The sequence below is a fragment of the Macaca mulatta genome, chromosome X (assembly GCF_049350105.2).
Source record: "Macaca mulatta isolate MMU2019108-1 chromosome X, T2T-MMU8v2.0, whole genome shotgun sequence".
NCBI lineage: Eukaryota > Metazoa > Chordata > Mammalia > Primates > Cercopithecidae > Macaca > Macaca mulatta.
This window is the reverse complement of record NC_133426.1, coordinates 140,067,162-140,093,584: the sequence shown is the minus strand read 5'-3', so window position 1 is coordinate 140,093,584 and position 26,423 is coordinate 140,067,162. Positions and strand designations below refer to the sequence as shown.

Below are 26,423 nucleotides of genomic sequence, written 5' to 3'. Positions count from 1 at the left end.
TCTCAGTAAGTATAAAGGAGTCCTGAGACCAAGAAGTTTGAGAACCACTAATCTAGTTAATCTTAGCCTGTATTTATATATAATAAATGTAGTTGTGTATGATGAGCAGCAGAGGAAGTGTCAGGGTGAACGTGGTGCTGGAGTGGGAAACAGTTGGTAGATTGGCTTCTCCAATACCATTAGAGGTTGTTGGCCAGAGAAAAACAAAAACAAAAACAAAAACCTCTTTGGGGCTTTCCTTTCTTTGCTAAAAAATAAAAATAAAAACGTAAAAACCACCTGCAGAATCACATTTCTCTGTAGTATGTAGCTCTTTCCAAGTAGATCTCAGGGTGGCAGCTAAATCACAGGTGGAGAGCATAAAAGTATACTTAGCCGTGACATAAACATAGGGACGATGGAAACCACAGAAACCCCAGCTTATGTTTGCAGCAGTTTTTCTTTCTGGATACCTCTTCCACAATCACAAAAATCTCAGTTTCTGTATATCCAGAATGTTTTGTTGGCTGTCTTTTAAAAGTAGGGGTTGGGTCTAAGATTTAGGATGAGAAATGGGTGATGGGGAAGAAGCCAGGATAAAAATAGAATATGAGAATGAAGCCTTGGAGAGAGATGGCGAGGAAAAATAAGATGGAATCTGACAACGGCCCTTGGGGACCCTTCGTGCGGTACGCTGGGTCTTTGGGTCAGTCAGTGTAGAGACTTTTGAAAGGTAGGAGTCCCGTTAAATTAGTAATGCATTGGCCATGTGACTGAAAAGCCAGACACTGCAGAGTGAAACAAACATGTCTCTTAGTGTGCATATTATCTACAAAAAAGCAAACTAAATTTAAAAGCATCTTACTGGAATTGTGGGAGAGGAGAATATTGAACAATTTTTCTAGTGATCAAGGCATATATATTCATGATGATTGATTATAAGTAGTTATTGTACATGTGTGTAAAATGGCACTGCTATTCTCCTCATTCGGTAGGAAGCACTTTGTGGTTTTAATTTAGCGACTGTAAATTTGGTTATTGGGGGCTTCCATCGGGATCTTTCCTGGTCTTGGTGTCCTCTTAGCTTTGCCTTATCATGTCTTAAGTTCCTCATGAGTGAGTTGTATCATGGAGACTTTCAGGAGCTTAAATACCGTGGTATGAGAAGATCTAATGCAATATACACTCTGGCTACTGCATGATGTAAGTAGAGTCAAGGAGTAGACCATCACATCAAATACTGTGGAAAGGTTCAGAAGTATGAATCTCTAAAGAGTATAAGCAGTTTATACCTACTTAAATTTGAAAGTGATTTTTTAAAGCTTCTGTGTAATTCCTTGAACATTTTTAATGCCTCCTGTTAATAACACATTGTGCAGACTTACCTGAGAAATATGAAGAGCTGATGCATTCCTGGTTGTTTTCTTTCAGCTCCTGAGAACCATGTCTGTGCCCAAAGGTAGAGTTCTGGATAAAAACCTGGATGAGGAAGGGTTTGAAAGTGGAGACTGTGGTGATGATGAAGATGAGTGCATTGGAGGCTCTGGTGATGGAATGATGAAAGTGAAGAATCAGCTCCGCTTCCTTGCAGGTAACTGATTAGTGCTGACCCAAATGTAATCTAAAAATGGTGATGCTCAGGAATTAAAAATAAATTGAACCTGCTTTCTGCAATTCCCTTACATTCCCTGTAACACGCATCTCATCAACTCTTCAAGGAAAGACTATACAAGCTCTAGAAAGTGAAGTTTTCAAGTAGCCTCTTTCTTTTCCTCCCACCATTTCCAACCTTTGGTAGATTAAAAGGGTAACTTCCTGTTTTTCATTATTTAAAATGAACTGACCTAATCACTTGGCTCTGTTTCTCATTGGAGTTTTCCTTGGTTCTCATTTATAAAAAGAAATGTATAATAAGAAATGCAAATGCATGATGAAATAACCTGTACAATAAACCCCCATGACACAAGTTTACCTATATAACAAACCTAGACATGTACCCCTGAACTTAAAACAAAAGTTAAAAACAAACAAACAAACAAACAAAAAGAAATGCAACCTTGGAAGTCTTCTGAAAACCAATGGTGGGATAACTTTCAAAGGAAGAGCCATTAGCTGAGCCTCTTTTCTTAGGACGTTATGTCTATTTTGTTTTCTCACAAGTAGTCTAACATAGATAGGCTATGGCACATAACTGAAGACCTACATAAAGACAAGAGTGGTAGGGCACGGTGGTTCATGCCTGTAATCCCAGCAATTTAGGAGGCTGAGGTGAGAGAATCGCTTGAGCCCAGCAGTTCCAGACCAACCTGGGCAACATGATGAAATCCCATCTCTACAAAAATACAAAACTTAGCGGAGTGTGGTGGTACGCCTATTGTCCCAGCTACTTGGGAGGATTGCTTGAGTCCAGGAGGCAGTGGTTGTAGTGATCTGAGATTGTGCCACTGTGCTCCAGCCTGGGAGACAGAGCCAGAGTCTGTCTCAATTTAAAAAAAAATAATAATAACTAAACAACAAAAGCAATAGAAAAAAGTAATATAGTACTGCTGGGGTCAAGGAGGCAAAACAACAACAAAAATTCCTAACATTTGTATCCCATATCACAGTTTAGAGTACTTTCATGTGGATAGGTGTTCTTCGATTTTACAGATAATAAAACCAGGTCTCAGAGAAGAAATGAGATTGCTCTATATGGAAGAACTAGAAATCTACCTCGGGTCTTGAGACTTCCAGTGCCATTCTCTTTCTTCTGCGGTGCACAGCCTTCTCCTTAAAACCGTATCACCCATGGCCTCTGAGATGCTAAATGTTCCTATTTCTCTGGCAGCCTCTTTCGTTCTTAGTTCTTCTTCCTAATCCTACCTGAAACTGGCTATTATCCGGATGTCCCTTCTTAAGCCTCCATCTTTTCTCTCTTCTCCAGAGAGAATGCAGATCTTATCTCCTCTCCCTCTTTCAACTTTTTCTTCTTTTTCGAGATAGGGTCTCCCTCTGTCCCCCAGGCTGGAGTGCAATGGCACGTTCACACCTCACTGTAGCCTCGAACTCTTGGACTCAAGTGATTCTCTTACCTCAGCTTCCCAAAGTGCTGGGATTTATAGGTGTGAGCCACCATGGCTGGCCTCAACTTTTTTTTATGATTTGTGTATTTATTTTTTATTAGGGTAAACAAAAATCTAACATGGTATCTGCCCTCTTAACAAACTTTTACATGTACAGTACAATATTGTTAATTATATGCACATTGTTGTTCAACAGATCTCTAGAACATTTTCATCTTGTGTGACTAAAACTCTATGTCCATTGAACAGCAACTCCTTATTTTTCCCTCCCCCAGCCCTTAGCAACAATCATTTTACTTTCTGCTTCTGTGACTACTTTAGATAACTCATATATGGTGGAATCATGCAGTATTTGTCCTTCTGTGACTGGTTTATTTCACTTAGCATAATTTTCTCAAGGTTCATCCATGTTGTAGCATCTAACAAGATTTCCTTCTTTTTAAGGCTGAGTAATATTCCATTGTATGTATGTACTACAATTTCTTTATCCATTCATCCATCAATGGACATGTAGATTGCTTCCACCTCTTGGCTGTTGTCGATAATCCTACAATGAACATTCTTTAACTATTATAACACTGTGGGAAATAACTTACATAAAGTCATTACCACGAGTCTCAACTGATCTCCTGAGCTACCATCCCACATCTCCAGCTGCTTATTAATCATTTCTGACTTCACCACCACCACCCCCAACGTGATGTGTCACAAGTCAGATTTATCAACTGACCATCATTCTCCTGATCACTGAGGCTTAAACCTAAAGCCATCTTTGCTCTTTCTTCTCCCTTGCCCTTATATGCAGTTAGGCCCCCAGTCCCTGTTGATTCTTTCTTTGTAATTTATAATTTATTCTGCTTCTGTTGATACTTCTTTTTTTTTTTTTTGAGATGGAGTTTGGCCCTTGTTGCCCAGGCTGGAGTGCAATGGTGCAGTCTCAGCTCACTGCAACCTCCACCTCCCGGGCTCAAGCAATTTTCTTGCCTCAGCCTCCCAAGTAGCTGGGATTACAGGTGTGCACCACCACACCCAACTAGTTTTTTGTATTTTTAGTAGAGACGGGGTTTCTCCATGTTGGTCAGGCTGGTCTCAAACCCCTGACCTCAGGTGATCCACCCACCTCAGCCTCCCAAATCTCAGCCTGCTGGGATTACAGGCGTGAGTTACCGTGCCCAGCCCAATCCTTCCTTTCTATTCCGCCTTCACACCCTCCTGCACATACTATTGCAAACACATCCTAGGTGGTCTCCAGGCTTCTAGGCTCAGGCAGGAGTATTGAGAGCCTTAGGCTAGTAGATTAGAGGACAAAGAATTTGAGACCCAAGCAGAAGATTCCATCAAATTCATCTTGCATAGCTACCTGGTTAATCTTTTGAAGGCAACTTATACTTTCTCCGCAGCTCAGCTGCCTTCATGCCTTGAGGATAAAGCTAAGACTCCTTAGCAGAGTTCTGAGGGCCTTCTGGTCTAGCCTCAACTACCCTTCTGGCTTCATTCCCCACCACTAGCCCCCATAAGTTCCCTCCACTTTGGTAAGAACAGCCATATTCATGCTCCATGAACCCCATAAACATACTGTTCTTGTTTCTATTTTCACACCACTGCCCATGTTTCTTTCTTTCTTTTTTTTTTTTTTTAACTTTTTTGAGACAGAGCTCACTCACTGTGTTGCCCAGGCTGGAGTGCAGTGACACAATCTTGGCTCACTGAAACCTCTGTCTCCCGGGTTCAAGCAATTTTCCTGCCTCAGCCTCCTGAGTAGCTGGGATTACAGGTGCACACAACCATGCCCAGCTAACTTTTGTATTTTCAGTAGAGACAGGGTTTTGCCATGTTGGCCAGGCTGGTCTCGAACTCCTGACCTCGTGTGATCCCTGCCTGCCTCGGCCTCCCAAAGTGCTGAGATTACAGGCATAAACCCCAGTGCCAGGCCTGCCCATTTTATTTCTATATAGATATACCTTTTTTTCTTTCATCTTAAATTTTACCCATCCTTCAAGGTGCAATTCAAGTGTGATGCAGTGAAAAGAAAATAGGTCTTGGGGTAGGACAAATGTTTATTTAAATTCTTGCTCTACTTATGAGCAAGCATGCCCTGGGACAAGTTTCTTAGCCTCCTCTCTATGTCTCCATTCTGTCATCCATTAAATGGGGATCATAACGCCAGCTTCATAGGACTATTAAATCAAGGGGGAACATTTATAAAGCATCTAGGCAAGTATCTGGCATATACTAGGTGTTCCATAATTGTTAGTTTCTCTCCATGAAATCTTTCATAGCCATCTCAGTCCATAGTTACCTCTGTCCTCTGAATTCATTACTAAAATGAATTCTGCCGGTGCTTTCATGAAACAGTCTACAATAGCTCCAAGGTTCCATAGGACATAAAGTGACCACTCAGAGCCTGGCAACCTATTAGAAGAATGTTGAATAAACATGAAAAGTAAAAATAAGAGAAGCTAATGTTCATTGGACACTTATTATGCTCTAAACACTGTGCCAGGGCTTGGCATGCATTGTCTCATATCATTTTCACAATACCACTATGAGGTAGGGGTCATTACTATTCTCACTTTACAGATGACAAAATTTATGCTGGAGGTGTTCTCACTCATAGGTAGGAATTGAACAATGAGAACACTTAGACACAGGATGGGGAATATCACACACTGGGGCCTGTCGTGGGGTGGTGGTAGGGGGGAGGGATAGCGTTAGGAGATATACCTAATGTAAATGACAAGTTAACGGGTACAGCACACCAACATGGCACGTGTATACATATGTAATAAACCTGCATGTTGTGCACATGTACCCTAGAACTTAAAGTATAATAATTAAAAAATTATGCTGGAGGAGGTGGAGTGACTTGCTTAAAGTCACATTCACAAAGGGCAGAGTCAGGATTCAGAGCCAAGAAGTCTGGTTTCAGAGGCCACTCCTTAAACAAGCCTACTCTGACTCTTTTTTCTCTGATCATCAATACAACTATAAAAGGATCAAAGTCAGCTTTGCATTTTGTTACCTGTAAAAGTTGTGGTCATCTAAAGGTTGCCCAGACAACTTACCAAAACGTTGACTGGTCCCAGCACTGATCCCTGAGATATACCACTGTTCATACTTCTCCAGAAAAGTCTATGCTTATTCCTACTTGTGCTTCCCTGACTATAAGCCACTTTCCTATCCATTTCAAAGCACTACTCCACAATTCCATGGTGACTTAACTTGTTAAAACAGTGTTTGGCGTGGGATCTTGTCAAGGGCCTTTTCAAAATCTAAATAGATTACATCCATGGTTTCCCTTTGTCCACATACACATTTATCCTGTAAAAGAATTCTAGTCAATTTGTTAGGCATGATTAACACTAAGTTCTTTATAAACTGTAAAACATTAGACAAATGGTGGTTAATTTAATTGAGAGGAAAAGTGATGCCTTGTCCCCAATGCTTTACACTTGCCTAACATGTTCAGTGATCCTACCAGCCTGAAGTTCCTTGGGCCCCCTTTACAAATTCTTCTCATGGAGAGGAGACTCATTGCCAATCTGCCAGGCTCATGGTACAATAGCTATTTGGCATAATAGCTATTTGGAATGACAGGCTATATACTTTGGTCAACTGTTACACAATTTTACCTAAAATTTGGATAGATGCCATCTGGTCCTGATGATTCATCAGCATCCATTTGTTTAGTCAGCTAGACTTGGAACACCATGCACATTCACCACCATTTCATTTAGCCCTCCAAATTGCCTCCTCCAAAAGACAACTTGGGAATAAAGAGCATGGCTCGGAATATGTTAAGACTCTCTTGTATCTCCCTTTTGTCCCTGAACAGACCTTTTGCAACATGACCAGCAAGTAGTTCTATTGGCTGGCTTCCCTGGCTTACTTCTTCCCTTCTTTTGAGGCACTGAATGAAGTGCAGGACACCCAGGTTCTATTCCTGGCTTTGCTTCTCCCATGTGTCCTAAAGCGAGCCCCTTCCACTTTTGAAAAGTCAGTTTCTCCATTTGTGAAATAGAGGGAGTGCACACACAAGTCTTGCAGGGCATTCCAGTGCCAGCAGTCTGTGATTATGTTCATTTCTTTGGCTTTGATCCCTGGCAAGGTGCTTATCAGAGTCTTTTGAGGACATCTTCTTGTAAGTTTTCATCTGACCTTGCAGGTTCTCTGTTCTCTTCTCTTGAGCTATAGTTCCATATAGAAAAGATCTCATTTTCCCCACTCTAACCCCCTTGACTTTTCCACCAATTTGGCAAGCTGGGCTTCTTACCAAGGGCTCCCCACATGTGGTCTTCAACACACTTGTGCATTAGGATGCTATTAAAAGTAATGGCAAAAACCACAATTACTTTTGCGCCAACCTAATAATAAGGTTTTAGTCGTTTCCAGGCTTTCTGGGGTATATTCATTTATAAAACTATTCATCTCAAAGTTCCCTAAGTGTTTTCCTTACTTCTTATTTATAAATTTTACATAGAATCCTTAGAGTCTTCTTCTTTCTGATTGTCGAATTTAATTGTTGGTGGGATGACCATTGCATGATGTCTTACCCATGGTTACATCTTCACCTGTTCCTTGCACTTCTCAGAACCAAGGGTAATGTATTTCCCTTTCCATGCATATCCTAGTCCATTCGCACTGCTATAACAAAATGCCGTAGACTGAATAATATATACATACTAGGAAGTTATACTTACAGTTCTGGTGGCCAGGAAGTCCAAGATGAAGGTGCCAGCATTTGGTGTCTGGTGAATGCCTTCTTCCTGCGTCCTCATGTTGCAGAAGAAACAAATGCTGTGTCCTCACCTGGGGAAAGGCAGAAGGGCAAAAAAGGGACAGATGCTGTGTCCTCACATGGCAGAAGAGATGGAAAGGTAGAAAGGAGCCTACCTAGTTCTCTCCAGCGCTTTTATAAGGGGCTAATTCCCTCCATGAGGGCAGAGCCCTATGGCCTAATCACCTCCTAAAAGCCCCACCTCTTCATACTGTTACATTGCCGGGAGCATTAAGTTTCAACATGAATTTTGGATGGGGCACAACCATTCATCAAACTGTAGCAGTGGGATACTTCATCTCTCTCAGCCTGCTTCTGTTTCTAAAAAGTGGATATACAGCAAACTAGCACAGGAACAGAAAACCAAACACCGCATGTTCTCACTCATAAGTGGGATTGAACAATTAGAACACATGGACACAGGGAGGGGAACAACACACACCGGGCCCTGTTGGGTGGGGGATCGGGGGAGGGAGAGCATCAGGATCAATAGCTAATGCATGCTGGGCTTAATACCTAGGTGATGGGTTGATAGGTGCAGCAAACCACCATAGCACACATTTACCTATGGAACAAATCTGCATGTCTGTCACATGTATCCCAGAACTTAAAATATATATATGTGTGTGTGTGTGTGTGTGTGTGTGTGTGTGTGTGTGTGTATGTATGTTTAAATGGAGATAGTAATAGTTTCTATTTCATAGAGTTGTGGGGATTAAATAAAATCATCCTTGCAAAGCATTTGGCACAGTGCCTGGTATCTAGTAAGCACTCAAAAATGATATTAAAGCTACTGTTCTGTTGTTGCTGACCTATGAGAGCTCAGAGTGCCTGTAGATGTAGATTACAATTGTCTTATGTTTGTTTGTTTGCTTGTTTGTTTGTTTAAGACCCATGAAAGACAATTACAACCAGGTAACCAACATTCAGCAACAATATCCTCTTAACCGTTGCTACTCCAAGTGGGGTCCATGAACCAGAAGCATTTGTATTATCTGGGAGCTTATTAGAAATGCAGAATCTCAGGGGCCACCTCAAGACCTACTGAATCAGAAAGCCATTTTAACAAGACCTTGGGTGATTTGTTTGCAGCCTTTTTTTTTTCCCCGACAGGATCTCACTTTGTTGCTCAGGCTGGAGTACAATGGTGCAATCAGAACTCATTGCAGTCTCGAACTCCTAGGCTCAAGCAATCATCTTGCCTCAGCCTCCTGAGTAGTCGGGACTACAGCCACATGCCACCATGCCCAGCTAATTATCTTATGTTTTATAGAGATAGTGCTTTGCTTTCTTGCCCAGGCTGGTCTTGAACTCCTGGGCTCAAGCCATCCTCTCACCTCAGCCTCCCAAAGTGCTGGGATTACAGGCATGAGTCATTGTGCCCAGCCCCTTACTACATTCAAATTGGGAACTTCTGTCCTTTTAGGTTTAATACTTCAAGCATGTAAGAAGTCACTAAACTGCCCAACAATGAGTTAAGTATTCTAAGTGTAAGAGAACTTCAAGGCCCAGTCATCCATGTAATTGATTAGGACACTTGGGTCCTTGAGCAAGTTATTTAGCTGCTCTGAGCCTCAGTTTCCCCAGTTGTAAAATGGGCATAATCACCCTTGCCTTGCCTACTTCAATGAGTTATTGTGAAAATCAAATATAATAATGACTAGAAAAGTGCTTTTTAACCTGCTAAGCTTTACAAATATTTAAAGCAACCATAGATGATGATTATTATTAGTCTAAAATCTTGGGAAGTCCTTTAGCTTTCTCAGCATCTCTAGCTCATGTATTTTCTGCAAAGATTATATTTTGCCCATGAGTCTGAACACCCATGTACAGACTCCCCTCCAGAAACAGATCTTCATCCATGATGGATCTGGTGTAATAAGCTCTCTTTTTGCCAGGCTGACATCTGCAGTGTTCCTAGTTAATGACTTTCTCAAAGCCCTTCTTGTAAGCTGTTTGGGAAGCTGGCCACTCCCAGTGTTTCGGCTGGGGCAGATCCCTGAGAAGCTTTGCAAACTCTGGCCAGGTGTCCCAGGTTAATATGTGATGACTAAGCATCTTGACCATCTGCCCCCTCTCCACCGTGTTCCCACTCTTACCTGCACAGAAACACACATGCACACACACGCGCATATGCTATTGGAAACACAATTGGAACATAGAAAAAGCAACTCCCAGCAAGAAACAGCCATCTCAGAGACACCTGCATTAACATTCCTCATCCTTCCTTGTCCTCCCTGGACCTGTTCTTGCTCCAGCTTACCCTGCTCTGTGGGTGCAGCCAGGACATTCTAGTGATCCTAATGTCTTTATAACTGCAAGTCTCAGAACAAAAAGATGATCTTGTCTCAAGCTGGGCTGAAGACAGGGCAAAATGATGAATGAATAAAGTGGAAACCTACTATAGAAGACAGAAACATTCCTTGTTACTACATGGGAGTAAGAGGGGTGTGGGCTGGGGAGTACAGTTCAGGAAACACATCCTGGGCTTAGGGCTTAAACCAATTGTATTAGTCTGTTCTCATGCTGCTGATAAAGACATATGAGAGATTGGGTAATTTATAAAGGAAACAGGTTTAATGGACTCACAGTTCCACATGGCTGGGGAGGACTCACAACCATGGCAGAAGATGAAGGGAGAGCAAAGGCACACCTTATATGGCAGTGGGCAAGAGAGAATGAGAGCCATGCAAAAGGGGAAACCCTTTATAAAACCATCAGATCAGCCGGGTGTGGTGGCTCATGCCTGTAATCCCAGTACTTTGGGAGGGCAAAGCGGGCAGATAACCTGAGGGTTGGGTCTTCAAGACCAGCTTGATCAACATGGAGAAACCCTACCTCTACTAAAAATACAAAATTAGCCGGGTGTGGTGGTGCATGCCTGTAATCCCAGCTACTCGGGAGGCTGAGGGAGGAGAATGGCTTGAACCTGGGAGGCGGAGGTCACAGTGAGCTGAGATCACACCATTGCACTCCAGCCTGGACAACAAGAGCGAAACTCCATCTCAAAAAAATAAAATAAGTAACTGCATAAATAAAACCATCAGATCTCATGAGACTTATTCACTACCACAAGAATGGTATGGGAGAAACTGCCCCCATGATTCAATTACCTCCCACAGGGTCCCTCTCACAACATGTGGGAATTATGGGACCTACAATTCTAGATGAGATTTGGGTGGGGACACAGTCAAACAGTATCACCAATATTAAAAGCAAATGACTGTTTATTGCCCTTGGTACACAGATATTTCTCATAGAAATGCTTGCCTTCAAGAAACTTTCAGTCTCTCAGATGTCAGTGTGGGGACTGCAAAAAGAAAACCTGCCACTTGTTGCTTGACAGGGGGTGACTGGTCCCTTTTGCCATTCTTCTGTTGTCATCTCCAAGTGCTATGGGGGAAAGCAGTGGTCTGCCTCTGGCTAGTCACTTCTTCCCAGCAGTACTGTGGAGGAAGCCTTTATGATTTCACAGCTGTGAGCCCCATTTAAGGTAATATCATTAGTATTATTTGATATCATTGGATTATAACTTATTATTTAAGCTGTCTGTAGCATATATTCCCTTTTTGTAGTCACCTTATAATCTGAAAGCAAAATAAAAATGACCTCAAGTAAAACAGCAATTAGGAAACATTTTCATAAGCCAATTATCTTTATTCTTTTTTTTTTTTTTAACTGGATCAAGTGTAACCTTACACTTCTACTCCTAATAAGCCTATGCACATAGGAAAGGTGAAGGACACTTCAATGGCTTAAGTGTTCTTCTAAAGTGTCAAGTCAAACCTTCATAAACGTAGGCTGGTAGTCATTTTGTATTAATAAACTCATTAATTTTAATAGAGTGGTCTGGTGAAAAGGGCCATTGGAACTTTATGATAGGCCTTTTATCATGAGTGACAACTGCAAAATATTAATGATTTAGAACAAATTATGTTGCCTGCTGAAAAATGAGTAGGAAGCTTGTAGGGAAATGAAATGTCCTGGGTTTTGTTTGTTTGTTTGTTTTTTGTTTTTTAAATGGGAAAGTTGTTAGGTCCTATGCAGAGCTCGGAATACATTAGATACAGCAATATATCTATTTATACTACCCTGTTGGTAACAAGTCCAGGAATAAATTGTGGCAGTTTTACCAAAATGTATTTTATAGTGCGAGTAACCCAATTCTACTTCCTTTGTGCTCTTTGGAAATGCACCGTTCAGATCTTTGTCACATAAGTTGTAGATTGCTTCCTGCTAAGTAAGCCACCTCTGGAACTCTCAGGCAAGATCTTGTAGTGACTCCTTCCAAACTTATTTCTTTGGATATCAGCCCCTCCAACATGTGACCTCAGTGCAAGGGACCCCATGTCATCCACTGGGAGGGAGATCCCATCTGTTGGGCAAATGAGACACCTTCTTACCCTTAGACTGTTGAAGTTCGAGATGTGAAGGGAAAGGCGCACTTCTACAGAGTCAAACAAACTGGGTCCCAATTCTGTGTCTGCCACTTCCCAATGTTGTGACTTTGGACAAAGTCACTCAGTTCCTCTGAGCCTCAGTTTCCTTACTTGCAAAAATGGTGATAAAATATTTCCTGACCTACCCACCTCATAAGTTGCTGAGTGAAACACATGAGATAATGAATGTAACATATTTTATAAACTTTAAAGCATCATATCCATTTAGGATAATATTATTAATATTGTTCAGGGTTAGAACTTAAATTATAATTTTAGCTAAAGGCTTTTGGTGAATAAAACTAAACTAAGTTCCAAATGTCTAAGTCAATATTTTCATTATAAATGTGCTACTCTTATACACTGTTGGTGGCAATATATACTAGTACAGCCACTATAAAGAACAGTGTGGAGATTCCTCAAAAAACTACAAATAGAACTACCATATGATCCAGCAATCCCACTACTGGGCATTTACTCAAAGGAAAGGAAACCAATATATTGAAGAGACATCTGCACCCCCATGTTTAGTGCAACAGTATTCACAATGGCCAAAATATGGACTCAACCTTGGTTTCCAACAACAGATGAATGCATAAAGAAAATACAGTGTATATACACTGTGGAATACTATTCATCCATAAAAAAAGAAGGAAATCCTGTCATTCCAGGCAATGTGAATGGAACTGGAGGACATTGTGTTAATTGAAATAAGCTGGTAACAAAAAGTTAAACACCACATGTTCTCATTCATATATGAAAACTAAAAAAAGTTTACTCATAGAAGTAAAAAGTAGAACAGAGGTGGGGTAGGGAGAGATATGTTGAAGGATACAAAATTGCAGCTAGATAAGAGGAATAAGTTCTGGTGTTCTAGAACCACTGTAGGATGACTATAGTTAACAATAATATATAGTTTCAAATAGTCGAAGAAGGATATTGAATGTTCCCAGCACAAAGAAATGATAAGTGTTTGAGATGATGGATATGCTAATGACCCTTGATGGATAATGACCCTGATCTGATCAGTATATATTAAATGAAACAAAACATCACCATGTACCCCATAAATATATACAATTATTACCTGTCAGTTAAAAATAAAAAAAGAAGGAATCTCTGAAAAAAAGATGTTCTCCATCATCTCCATCCCCAAAGGTGGCATTTTAAATTACTCATTGACTTGTTTTTAGCCCAGGGTGATTTGAAGTGAGAACCTATTTGAACAATGACAAATATGTCTGCTGAGTTGTACAAATAACCACATAGTCACAACAGTAGTAGTCACTTACACCTTGAAAGAATCACAGCTAATTATGTTTTGTTTTCTTTGGTGCTAGTGGGGCGGTAAGGGCATGGGTGGACAACGAGTTGGGGAGAAAGGGCCTCTGATTTTTTTCTATTCTATCTCGCTCTGAGCTACAAGCAATCTGCTTTCATGTTTTGATCTTTTCTTTTAGAGATCAATGTCATAGGGAAGCTGAAGGAAGCAAAGCTCACCATAATAGCACTTTTCACACAGATACAGACCAGGTGGTACTCGCTAATCAATTGACAAGACAGCCAATCCCAGCTTACCCTAGAGCTTTGCGAAGCTCCCAGGGCTCACAAAGGGGACTTAGATGTGAGCTTTAGCAGTGATACTACCTGCCAATTGAGTAGGTATACCAAGAAAGAGGCCTTCCCCATGCTTTAGTGTTGGCTAGGGAATTACTATAGGTAATCTGGTGATAGATGAGAATGAGCAAAGGTTAAAACTTCCCATAAAGTTATCGTAACTCAGGATACCTTAGGGAGTTTGTTTCTTATTATTTGGAAGGAGATATTCTGAGATTTGCTTTTCTAGGTATGCTGCACTGTGATACTTTCCGATCTGAACCAGTAGGCTGTAAGGCTTTTATCAGGAGTAATACTGTAAAAGTTGTACTTGCTGGTAGGCCTTACACATAACTCTCTAAGAATTGGGTAAGTATATTAGGGATATTGTGAGCAATTTAGTGCCATTGTATTATATTTTCTAATCAATTTTCAAATTAAGAGGAAACCGTTGAACAGATGAATTTGACTAAGTGGTGTAATTGATTTTCTTTGGACAGAAGCCATGTTGGCCAGTTTCATGACAGCTTCAACTAAAATGTGGTAATTTAGCCAAGTATTGGTAGAAAGGAAAGGGATGGAGAGGTTCCGCATTCATCTGGTGGGAAAGTAGAGAAGGATCCAGCAAGAAAGTGGCAAGCCCGAAGCCTCTCGCTGAGCTGCCAAACAGAAGTGAAGCAGTCCCTGTAGGGTAACATCCCCGAGGGATCTGGGAGTGCAGACTTACATGCCAGCAAAAGGAAAGTGCTCCCCTGCAAGAAGAAATAACATAGCAGAAAGAGAGAAATGTAGAGATGTCTAATTAAACCTGTGCTGTCATCCAAAGTTTCCATGATAAACAATGATCTCCTAGGGGGTTCAAATCAGAAACAAGGAATCATGAGCGTGCAGAGTGAGACAGAAGCTGAAAAGATCTAGTGTGGATAGTCCTGGTGGCTGCAGGTAGAGATCAGGAATAAAGTGAGGGCTGAGGTCCTACTCAGAGAGGGGGAGGGATGTGGAGCCATCCGATGCCCTGCAATCATTGACTTTCCATAAGGCCCCTTAAACTGTACACACGTGCACATAGGTGCTGTCAAATCTCTCCAATTCAGACAGTGCAGTCCTCTAGGTTTTTCTAACATGGCAAAAAGAACAAAGATGTAGCCATCACCTCCCCTCTTTCCTTTATTCGTCTGTGCCAGTTACAAGGAGATTTCCCATTCGCACTGGTAGGAACGAAATTACTGGCAAGTTTTTGTGTGGTTACTTTTTCTGAAAGGAAACCTTGTTATAGATCTTGCCTGTGTACACACCTGCCTAAAAGACGTTTAATGATTCTTATCATTTCCAAATATACTTTCTGAGTTTTTAAAAAAGTGCATTTTAGTCTGTTTTTGTTTTTTACAATTCTAATGTGAATGTCTGATGGTAAATAAGCTTTTAAGGTGAGAACACGAGCACCAGCACAAATAGAATCTTTTAATTTGTAGCTCATTGGTGGACTGAAGCAGTAATATAATTACCAAGTAAATAAAAATGGAGTAGAAGCCAGGCACAGTGGCTCACACCTGTAATCCCAGCAGTTTGGGAGGCCAAGGTAGATGGATTGCTTGAGCCTAGGAGTTCGAGATCAGCCTGAGCAACATGGTGAAACCCCGTCTCTACCACAAATCCAAAAATATCCAGGCATGGTGGTGAGCACCTGTCATGCCAGCTACTCGGGAGGGTGAGGCATGAGAATCGCTTGAACTTGGGAGGTGGAGGTTGCAGTGAGCCGAGATCTAGCCACTGCACTTCAGCCTGGGTGACAGAGTGAGAATCTGTTTTAAAAAGAAAAAACAAAAATGGAGTAGAGGCTATTCTACAAATTCAGGTATCCGAGGGCAGTCTAGGTTAGAGCAGGAGGAAATCTCATGAGCACCTTCAGGATGAGCTTCAGAGGAGAGTGGTTTCTCCAATTAACAGTGAACTCCTTGGAGGGTTGAAAGCAAGTATTTTTCATCCTGTGTATACACTTCACAGTTCTCAATCACCTATTCTTCTTCCCTCCATGCTGCTCAGTGACTCTCACTTAGTACGTACGTAGTAAATATTCAGTTATGGATGTGTAATGTTTACTTTTCACATTTGCTTCCTTTGGTCCCATATTTGATAGGCAACAGTGTGCTTCACCTTCACTGCATCTTAAACTAGCTTCCTCAAAGTGTCCTCAACTTTTAGCAGCTGTATTTGTGAGCAAAGAAATCTGAGATCCCTGTTCCAGTCAACACAGGAGTAAGGACTCAGCTGAGTGGGGGAAGGCACGGCATGTGAAACATAGGGTGTTTGTAGCCTCCTGTGCATCTTGAAAAGAGAGAGACAGATGGGAAAGATTCTGCACACAGGGACAGTGGGAGAGTGGTGAAAAGAAGTAACAGTGTTCAGTCTACATGAGAGAAGAATTAGGAAGATATGAATGTTGTCTTCTAATAGTAAGAGGTCTTGCATATGGAAGAGGAGAGTAGATCTGGAGCCAATGCATGACATTTACAAGGAGACATATTTTGGCTAACAGAAAGATGAACTATCTCTTTGAGCTATTCCTCAATTGAATGGATTGCTGTGAGAAACAATCAGCTTCCTGACTTTGAAGGTATTTGACTAGAGAATAAATAAGCATATCAGGCCAAGTGCAGTGGCTCACGCGTGTAATCCCAGCACTTTGGGAGGCCGAGGCAGGCAGATCACTTGAGGCCAGGAATTCGAGACCAGCCTAGCTAACATGGCAACATCCTGTCTCTACTAAAAATACAAAAATTAGCCAGGCATGGTGGCGCACACCTGTAATCCCAGCTACTCAGGAGGCTGAGATGGGAGAATTGCTTGAACCCAGGAGGTGGAGGTTGCAGTGAGCTGAGATCGCACCACTTCACTCCAGCCTGGGCAACAGAGTGAGACTGCATCTCAAAACAAAACAAAACAAAAGAATAAGAAATAGTGGCTGGATGGGGCTCAGGTGTCAGAGAGTGGATAGATACCTACATCATGATGGACTTTTGACTTCCAGGGTCCTGAATAGCTCTGAGGGGCTAAAATTTTATGACGTAAACATGTAAATAGAACAAAAGAGAATCAATATGGTGGAGCAAACCAATGAGGCCATTTTTCAGGCTGGGGGAAAGAAAGAGGAGTGGAGAAAAGAATCTCTGTCGTTGTTCGTCTATGAGCATATGTCACCAATTATGATTTTCTGTAACTATTTTCCTAAGAAAACAGATCCTTACAAATGGCAGAGACTTTTCCAGGGAGCAATTCTTCTCAACATCTTCTGTCATTCACAGCCTCCAGATTTGTTTTGCCACTACAAGAATCCAGTTCTCATTTCTCCCCAATTATTTCCAGGCTTGTGGCCGTCCTGCCCCATGTTAGAAAAGCAAACCTGGGATAGAGCCCTTCCCCTGGCTACAAGCAGTAAGTGCTGATGGCTGTATTGTCAATATCAAGGTTGTCCGGTTTACACTCATCCCCTGTACCACTCTCTCCCTTCTGATTCTGCCCACACAGAATAGACCAGTGCATCTCAAGTTATCTATGATGAAGGGTCCAGGGTTTGTTTGGTTGTTTGTTTTTTTCGTTCCTCCCAATTCTGTCGTGGACCAATATCTTTGTAGAAAATAATAAAACTAAATTACCAGAAGGAGAAAATGACCAAAACAAAACAAAACAAAACAAAACAAAAACCCTATAAAATACAAGCCACACTTTTTAATTATGAGATTCAACAGACCTAAAAATCTCTGTCAAATTGCTATAAAAGTTTCCAAGTGTTTACTTTCAATGTCTGTACTTATCTTCTTGCAGATTAGCAATAAATAGCAGAGCAGTAGCCGACACATTGAGTAGGGAGATGTAGCCTGCTCTGTGTGTCTCTGCCTTGTATTCCTCCTCACCTTGGATTTCATGGTGGGAAACACTCAAAAGCAGTCTAAAAGGAGTGAGGGCAGTGGTGTACTAGAACTGGCTTGCACTGGTTCACAAGAACCAATTGTTAAATTTTCAGAATTCCTGTGAGCCAGTTGTTAAACATGGTCATTACTAAAAATTAAATTGTATAAATTTATAATGAAATAAATTCTATTAAACAAAAAAACACTGAAGACTCATCACATCCTAATTATTTTATTGCATTTTTAATTATCTCTGCTCTTGAGGTTATATGTCTATTGTGTATGTATGTGTGGTGGAAATAATATATACTCTTGCAATTCTGTATTCAGTGTGGTCACATTGGTAGCTTGAAGCTGGCCAGGATAGAAATATTTACACCACAGAAATCAGGAAGAAGCTACAAATCAGGGCTTGATTTATTGTTTTGTTGATTGTCTAGACTCTAGACTTAAGAAAGTGATAGGAGAAAATGTTAATAGCACAAAATAAACTTAAAATCGTGTTGTCTCTATAGCTATTACATTGTGAATGGCACACACAAAAAAATGAAGAAATATTCTTCCAGTATTTGAAAACTATTATCCAATTCAGTAAAGAAGTTGCTCCTATCACTGATGGAGTGAAGTTCTGACTCCATTGGAGCTGGAGCACTAATAATAATAGTGTTATTTCACTTTTGTGTTGCCTCTTGGTGTATTCCAATATATCAACCAGTATTCTTGTAGGAACTACATGTGCTCATCAGTCACAACCCTAGTTTGACTCCAGTTGCAAGAGCCTGAACAAAAGTCAATGAAAGCATTCTGTGAGAACTAATTGGCTAAATAAAATTTGTAATGAAGAGCATTTTATATTTTTATCTGTAAATTGTAAGATGCTGCACATCCTTTATTCCAATAAAATTAAAAATAACCTGACATGCATACTTCCTTTTTTGAGAGCTAGTTGTTCAATATTTACCAGCTCACCCCTGGGTAAGACAAGATATTTAGAGGATTTATTTTCCTTCATTTATCCTTAAAGGTTCTAAGCTTAAATCAATAGCTCTTGCCACCATGAGTGAGAGAAAATTTCTGTCTCCCAAAGTCATGCTGGCAAAATAAAGAGCCCCTCATTTTCAGTTATACTGACTTCTAGGAATCCCAAACTTGGAAACTTTCTTAACTTGGATCTGTAAGATCCATAAACTTTTTTCCTCAAAACTTCTTATTCCCTGTTGAGGTTCGGGAGCTCCCTCTGAAATTTCTCTGCTAACCAGTGGAAATCTCATCAGTCCCATCCCAAATCTGGATAGTATTCTTGCAGGTCAGTTCACTGGAGCACCCAGGTGAGGACCACTTTTAGAGTTCAGCCTCACTGTAGAAGATGGCATTAAGACAAATGTATACCATGTGCCAGTATTAGCCTTGGTTTCATAGAGTTCAAGTGGAACTCCTAATATCAGGTTACATTTTGTTGGCTCGGTAATCATTTTTTGAACCACCGACCATATGGGCAGAGGTTGGGAGGAAAGCTAAATTTGGAACACACTCCCACTCTCCTGTTCAACATTTCTTTCTTGTTTGTGCAGGGAGGCAACATATTACTCATACTCACATACAGTACCAACTGCTAGAGGACTAAGAAATGAGATTCTCCCAAAATGTGGTCAGATCACTGGAGATTTTCTATACAAATATGCAGCAGTTCAGTAAGAACATCTGTGCTCTGCTTCTGCAGATGTCAGAACCTGTCTGTGACACACAGCACTAGAAGACTAAATTGATAAGGAAAAGGAACCCAGGGATTTCATGCCTGTGGGTTCATAAATTCTTTATCATTTTTAGTCCACATGCAGAGATAGCACCTTTCTGCACTGATATCCTTTTGATTCAGGCATTTTTAGAGTGTGGAGCCACGAATGTCTCTCCATTTAGTTTTTCTTCTTCTGGCTTTCCTTCTCCCCACACACCACTTCATATGGAATGATAGTTGGAACAAAGAAGATGGATGTTTTGGGAGAAAAACAATAATGATTTGGGCGGTATCTGTGGAAATAATGCACATTTCTTTCAGCTCTAGGGCTTTCTAAACCTAAGTACACAAGTTGTACTTTAGCCTAAAGCAGCTAAAGGTCAGTGCCTCCAAGGGGTTTAGAAACATGTTCAACTTAAGGAATGAAAGTTAGTCTGCCTTCCTTCAAGGAGAGGTTGTAGTCTTCTCACCAATAGCCAGCTTGGAGTCATAAGGGCATTCTCCTTGCTGTCCCTAAATTCTAGGCATGAATGAGGAGTAGTGAAACCAAATCCCTTAGCTCAGTCTTTCCTAATCTGGCCCCAACCTACATCTCCAATCTTTTCTCTCTCTAACCCCTACTCCATCCTATGCTCCAACTACCTTAAAGTTTTCACTGTTGCCAAATTTGCTATTCTGTTCCTTCAGGCCTGCCGGGCCTTTGTAAAATCTTGTATCTGTAATATACATAAAGCAGTTAGCCCAGTGCCCATGCCTTGGTAGGTTCCCATAAATAGTGGCTGTTAATATTCTGCACATGCTGACCTGTTAGCCGATAGTTGTTTCCCCTTTTGTACCTTTAAAACTCAGTTCAGGCTGGGCATGGTGGCTTACTTCTGTAATCCCAGCACTGTGGGAGGCCGAAGTGGAAGGATCACTTGAGCCCAGGAGTTTGAGACCAGCCTGGGCAACATGGTGAAACCCTGTCTCTACAAAAAATTAGCTGGGTGTGATGGTGTGAACCTGTAGTCCCAGCTACTCCAGAGGTCAAGGTGAGAGGATCGCTTGAGCTCAGGAGGTTAAGGCTGCAGTGAGCTATGATGGTGTCACTGCACTCCAGCCAGCCTGGACGACAGGGTGAGAATGTCTCAAAACAAAAAAATAAAATTAAAATAAAAAACTCAGTTCAGATACATCTCCTTCCTCAGTGACACCTAGCCTTAGGCAGAGTGCTCCGTTAATACGCTTCAAGCATTTACCAACATGATGGTCAGGTAATTCTCAGTGCCTGGGACCTAATTGGTGCTCAATAAGTGTTTGTTGCATGGCCCTGGCCATACAAAAATGAATAAGCAAAGTACCTGCCCATAAAAGTTCCTAGTGTAGTTGGGGATCTTTGGGGGTGGTGGGCAATGGGAAGGGCACAGACACTTAACTGGATCATTGTAATGTAAAGCGGTTAAAACACTGATTGCAGTATGTACAGGGAGTTGTGGAAACACAAAGGTAAAGCTTCACACCCAGTCTTGGGTGGTCAGAAACTGAGCTGAGTCTGAAACAATGTGTAGGGGTCAGGTGGAAAGGGAAGAAAATTGCAGGCTGGCGGGATAGTGTGAGCAATGACTTGGAGATGAGAAAGAGCACCGTAGTTCTGAAAATGACATGCACTTTGGTGTGACTAGAGTAGAGAAGCAAGAGGCAAGGCTGGAAGATTTGTTAGGGGTCACATCATGAGGGCCTTCTCTGCCTTGTTAAGGAGCTTGGTCTTGATCCTGTAGCAGGGTCTATAAATTCACAACATATGGGCCATTAGATTCCCCAACCCCCATCCCTCTCCACAGCTGACATTCATAATCATAGCACCCCACTCCACTGAGCCCAGATGTGACATCCTAATCCTTCTGAACATAGCACTATAGGGAAATATCACCAAAAGATTGAAGGCTTGAAGGCAGCACTCTGGTTTGCTACCTTCAAACCTTTGGTTTGGTTTGGTGTTTTGTTTTGTTTTGTTTTTTGTTTTGAGACAGGACAGGCTGGAGTGCAGTGGCTCACTTCAGCCTCAAACTCTGGTGCTCAAACAATTCTCTCACCTCAGCCTCCTGAGTACCTGGGACTACAGGCATGTGCCACCATGCCTGGTTAATTTTTTTTATTTGTAGAGATGAGATTTTGCCATGTTGCCCAGGCTGGTCTTAAACTCCTGGGCTCAAGCAATCCATCCACTTCAGTCTCCCAAAGTGCTGGGATTACAGGCATGAGCCACCATGCCCGGCCAGAGAAAGGTTGTAAGCATGTTGGGAGTTTGAGGCGGCAAGTGAGTGCAAGTGAAGGGAGAAGGCTGACATGGTCAGAATTGCATTTTGGAAATCTCTTTCTGGGGGAGTGGATGAAGATGCAGATTTAAGAAGAAGAATCAGCAAGACCCGTCTATTTAGATGTGGCAGAGTGAGGGAGAAAGAGTTGTCGAGGATGAGGTCATTGTTTCCACCTTGGGCAAATGGGCAGATGCCAGTGCCATTCAGAAAGAAAGCATGGAGGAGGTAATGATAGGGTTGGCACAATAATAATAGCTCATATTTTTTGAGTGCTTACTATGTGCCAGGCATGGTTTTAAGCATTTTATGTGTATAAACTCGTTATATCCTCCTAGCAACCCTGTGGCATGGGTACCATTATTATTTGTTTTGTAGAAGAAGAAGATACACAGAGGGGTATAGAATACTGAAGAGCTAACACAATCAAGGGCACTAAGGGAGAATGTTAGAATGAGAAAAGCTGAAAACCCACACTTGAGTCATTTGGAGGAATATGGATAGAGCCAGCCAGGTCGCTAGGCACCCATGCTAGGGTTTATCAGTTCATCTTTAATGTTTTGGAAACCAAAGGATTTATCATTCTTGGAAGAGGCCCACTTCGATGTGTATAAATCCTTCCTGCCCTTACCACATCTGTTCTACTCACAGGGGCAAACATCAGTAGGAATACGAATTAAAACAAGCCTGTCCAAATGATGACCTAAATGATTTCCAAATGAATCTTCAAATATAAACTACATCCAGCATTCTTAAAATTAAAATAGTTTGAGGGGTGGCTAGTTTCCCAGACTCCCCCAGAGCACCTCATTTGACGAACGCTATAATAAAAACACTTCCACCCACTCCACCCTGAATATTAAAAGGGCAAGGTTAGGAAGGGTATTGAATTTTAAGAGAATACATCACATTAAATTGTGCTGTTTTTTTCTAATGATTAACCCTTTCTTGTTTTAATAATTACACTGTATACATATATGGGTATGTATGTGTATGTAAATGTATATATTTATGCAATTTGTTTAATAACTTTGCACTTTGCAAAGCACTTTCTCATGCCATGTTTATTTGAGTGTTACAGGAGCTTGATTACTTTAAGGAACAGGCTATTTCAATGACTAATAGACGTGTTGCCATTTTCATCTTAGCTTCATGTCTGACTGTTGCTATCTGGGCTGTGTCAGTATTGCAGTGTGAGCACTACCAAGAGTCAAGGTACTTTAGCCAGGAAGGGATGAATGTCCATGCCCCATGGCCTGAACATGTAGCTCAACATTAGAGTCAAGGTGAACTGAGGACTGAACAGCTGAGGGTTTCAGACCTGTCCGCCATATTTGCTGTTAATCCTGAACTCAGATTGTGAGACCATGGATTTGCTAATGATTCCATAGTGTCCTCTGGAACAGCTATAAATAAACTACAAATATGCAATTTTTGCCTGAACATGTCATGCCCATAAACACGTCTTTACCCCAACTCAGGCCATTACATCTGCTTGTGATGTCTTCAGTTCTTCTGTCCTGAAGCCTGCCAGTAATTCAAGACCCTCCTCCACAAAACGTATTCTTGATGACTTCAGCTATCCATGACATCTCGTTCTTTTCTGAAACCCTTATCTCCACCATTCTATACATAACAATAACAATAACCAACTAGCAGATTGTTATTTACTAATAATTTGAAATTCATCATCTGATCAAATCTTCATTACAACCCTGTAAGGTAGACTTTAATATTAGCTCTTAGGAGACAACTGAGGTTCAGAGAGTTAAATTAAATAACTTGCCCAAAGTCAATTGATATTAAGAGCTAGGATTGGGCTGGACACAGTGGCTCATGCCTGTAATTTCAGCACTTTGGGAGGCTGAGGCGGGTGGATCACTTGAGGTCAGGAGCTCGAGACCAGCCTGGCCAACATGGCGAAACCCTGTCTCTGCTAAAAATACAAAAATTAAATGTGGTGGCACACACCTGTAATCCCAGCTACTCAGGAGGATGAGGCACGAGAATCGCTTGAACCCAGGAGGAGGAGGTTGCTGTGAGCCGATATTGCACCACTGCACTCCAGCCTAGGTGACAGAGCGAGACTCCATCTCAGGGAAAAAACAAACAAACAACAACAACAAAAAAAACCGAGCTAGGATTGGAGCTCAGATCTTTCTGATGTCAAATTCATTTCCCTCTCCACCATGCTGCATGACCCAGCACACATAGCTGAAAAGTATTTGTTGATGATGATGACAACAATCCTCTTGTGATAGTAAATAGCTTCTGACTTTTTCCATGGAGTTGATGCTCAGAATCAGAATAGCTTGAGCAAAAAGAGTTCTGCACCTCTGTAGCCTTTTAGGGTTAAGTGCTATAGAGAGGAGCTGAAAGTACATTGCTCCACTCAGTTGGGTGGGACTAGTCTGGATTCCCAGAAGATCTTTCTCCCTCTCTTTATATACATTTCCCCATATCTCTCCCATGAATCGTAGTTCTTCAGGGTACCTGAGCCTGGGCCCAAAAAGGAGAGATTGAAGAGCATGTGGTATTCAAGTAAGTCACTATATGTGCTTGGGAGATCTAGGTCTACTCCTCTGTGCTGTACTTGAGAGCTATAATTATTGATCCACAGTACATTCTTGTGCCCCATGACCATCCGGCCTCAGTACATCCTAGACTATCATTTGCTGGGCAGCAGTTGGTTTGGACAGCTTATTCTGAAGGTAGCTTTGGAAACTTGCATAATCTCGGTACTGAGAGACTCAGCAAGCAGCCAGGCTAGAGGCCCCATGTGCTGTTCTTGGGTCCAATGCCCCAGCTAAAATAACACATTTAGAATTATTCAGTATCCCTTCCGCTTATCCCTAAATTTGAAAATGCATACTCATGAGGAAGCCTGGCTTTTAGTAGGTCTTTGGTATGTTAGAGAATTGCATGTTATGGGAAGTCAAAATGAATGTTGGAGTGAATCTCATTCTGGCTGCAATAATAATCTTCACATAGTAGCAGTATTGTAGCCAATGAGGTTTATCCACAGCATGATTATTGCTGATTAAAATAATGATAATAATAATAGTCAGAAACATAATAGCACTTACTGCTAATTGTTTTCTCTATGCTGACATTGGTCTAAGTGAGTATTACTTCAGTTAATCTCTACAAGGCCCTATGAAACATTGGTAATATAACTCCCATTTTATAGATAAGGGAAATAAAGCTCAGAGAGATTAAGTAAATGGTTTAAGGTCACACAACTAATAAATGGTCCAGCCAAAATTCAAACCCACGCCTTTTTGGCTCCAAAGGCTATGAAACTATTAATACTAGCCTCTGCTCTGCCACCTCCCTTTCTGCTGCTTCTTGGTATTCCTGTCTATGCCTTGTAAGCCTTCAGTCGGCACCCAGCTGAGACCCACAGGAAGTGCTTCAGCCAGTGTTGAGGTCAACTAAAGAGTAGTGACCAGCATGCAGCAGAAAGGGTCCCAAACTGTTCATTCTAACCATGCCGTTGTGCTCCACTGGCCAACCCTTAAGCCTCATTACATTTCATTCTCCCAGCAAAGACAGTAAAGATAAGAATGCAGATGGAGTGTGTGGGATGCGATATGACTAAATTCATTTGGTCTTCTGAAACTTTTGTAAAAATATAAACAGATCTGATCTAGTTAAATACTCCTCTTCTCCTTAGGCCCAGACATAATCACATAATTCACAGTCAGCCTTGCTGGCAAGACAAAGATTGGAGATGTTCCATAAAGAAGATATCAGTTTGAAAAACCTACAACCTTAGCTGAAAAATATAATTTTGTTCATAAAGATGTCTAGTAGGAAATAACCACAATGACTGAAATAACTTTGAACCAGTCGTTATCTTTGGTCAATATCATGTGGCCAATGAGAATTTATAATCTCCCCTTTATACAGAATGTAACTTATATTAATATGGCTTTCTATAAAATATAATTTTAAATGTGGATTGGTGAACTGGTCTCTCTCTCTCTCTTTTTCTCAACAGCTTCATTGGGATATAATTCACATAACCATACAGTTCAACCATTTTTAAATGTAGAATTCAGTGGTTTTTAGTACATTCACAGAATTGTGCAGTGTACAATCAATTTTAGAACACGTTCATCACCTCCAGAAAAACCTTTTACCCCTTAGCCATCACTCTCCAACCCTCCTAACCACCCCACCCCCAGCTCTAGATAAGCATTAATCTACTTTCTGTCTCTTTGGATTTGCCTATTCTTGAAATTTCATATAAGTGGAATCATACTATATGTAGTCTTTGTGACTTCTTTCACTTAGCATAACATTTTCAAGATTCACCCATGTTGAAATATGTATCAGTAGTTCATTGTGGGTTTTTGCTTAATGATACTCCATTGTATGGCTGTGTTATTTTACTTAACTATTCATCAGTTGATGGAAATGTGTTTTGTTCCCACTTTTTGGCTGTTATAAATAAGGCTACTTGTTTATAGCCAAAAAGTAGAAGCAAAGAGTAGGAACAAAACAAGCAGCCTTATTTATCATAGCCAAAAAGTGGGAACAAAACACATTTCCATCAACATTTATTTAGTTCTTGTTTAATTTCCTTTAACAATGTTTTTGTATTAATCAGAGTATAGGTTTTCTACTT

At 41.1% G+C, this 26,423-nt stretch overlaps 1 protein-coding gene across 3 annotated transcripts in view; it reads left to right on the top strand.

Moving 5' to 3' along the window:
• The window catches only part of GPC3 (glypican 3), a 455,475-nt gene that overhangs the window by 391,255 nt on the left and 37,797 nt on the right, over nt 1–26,423 (top strand). For all 3 annotated transcript variants that reach the window (XM_015128213.3, XM_077988476.1, XM_077988475.1), the window contains exon 7: nt 1,411–1,570. In XM_015128213.3, coding sequence (XP_014983699.1) covers nt 1,411–1,570 — 160 coding nt within the window. The remainder of the gene's footprint in view (nt 1–1,410; nt 1,571–26,423) is intronic.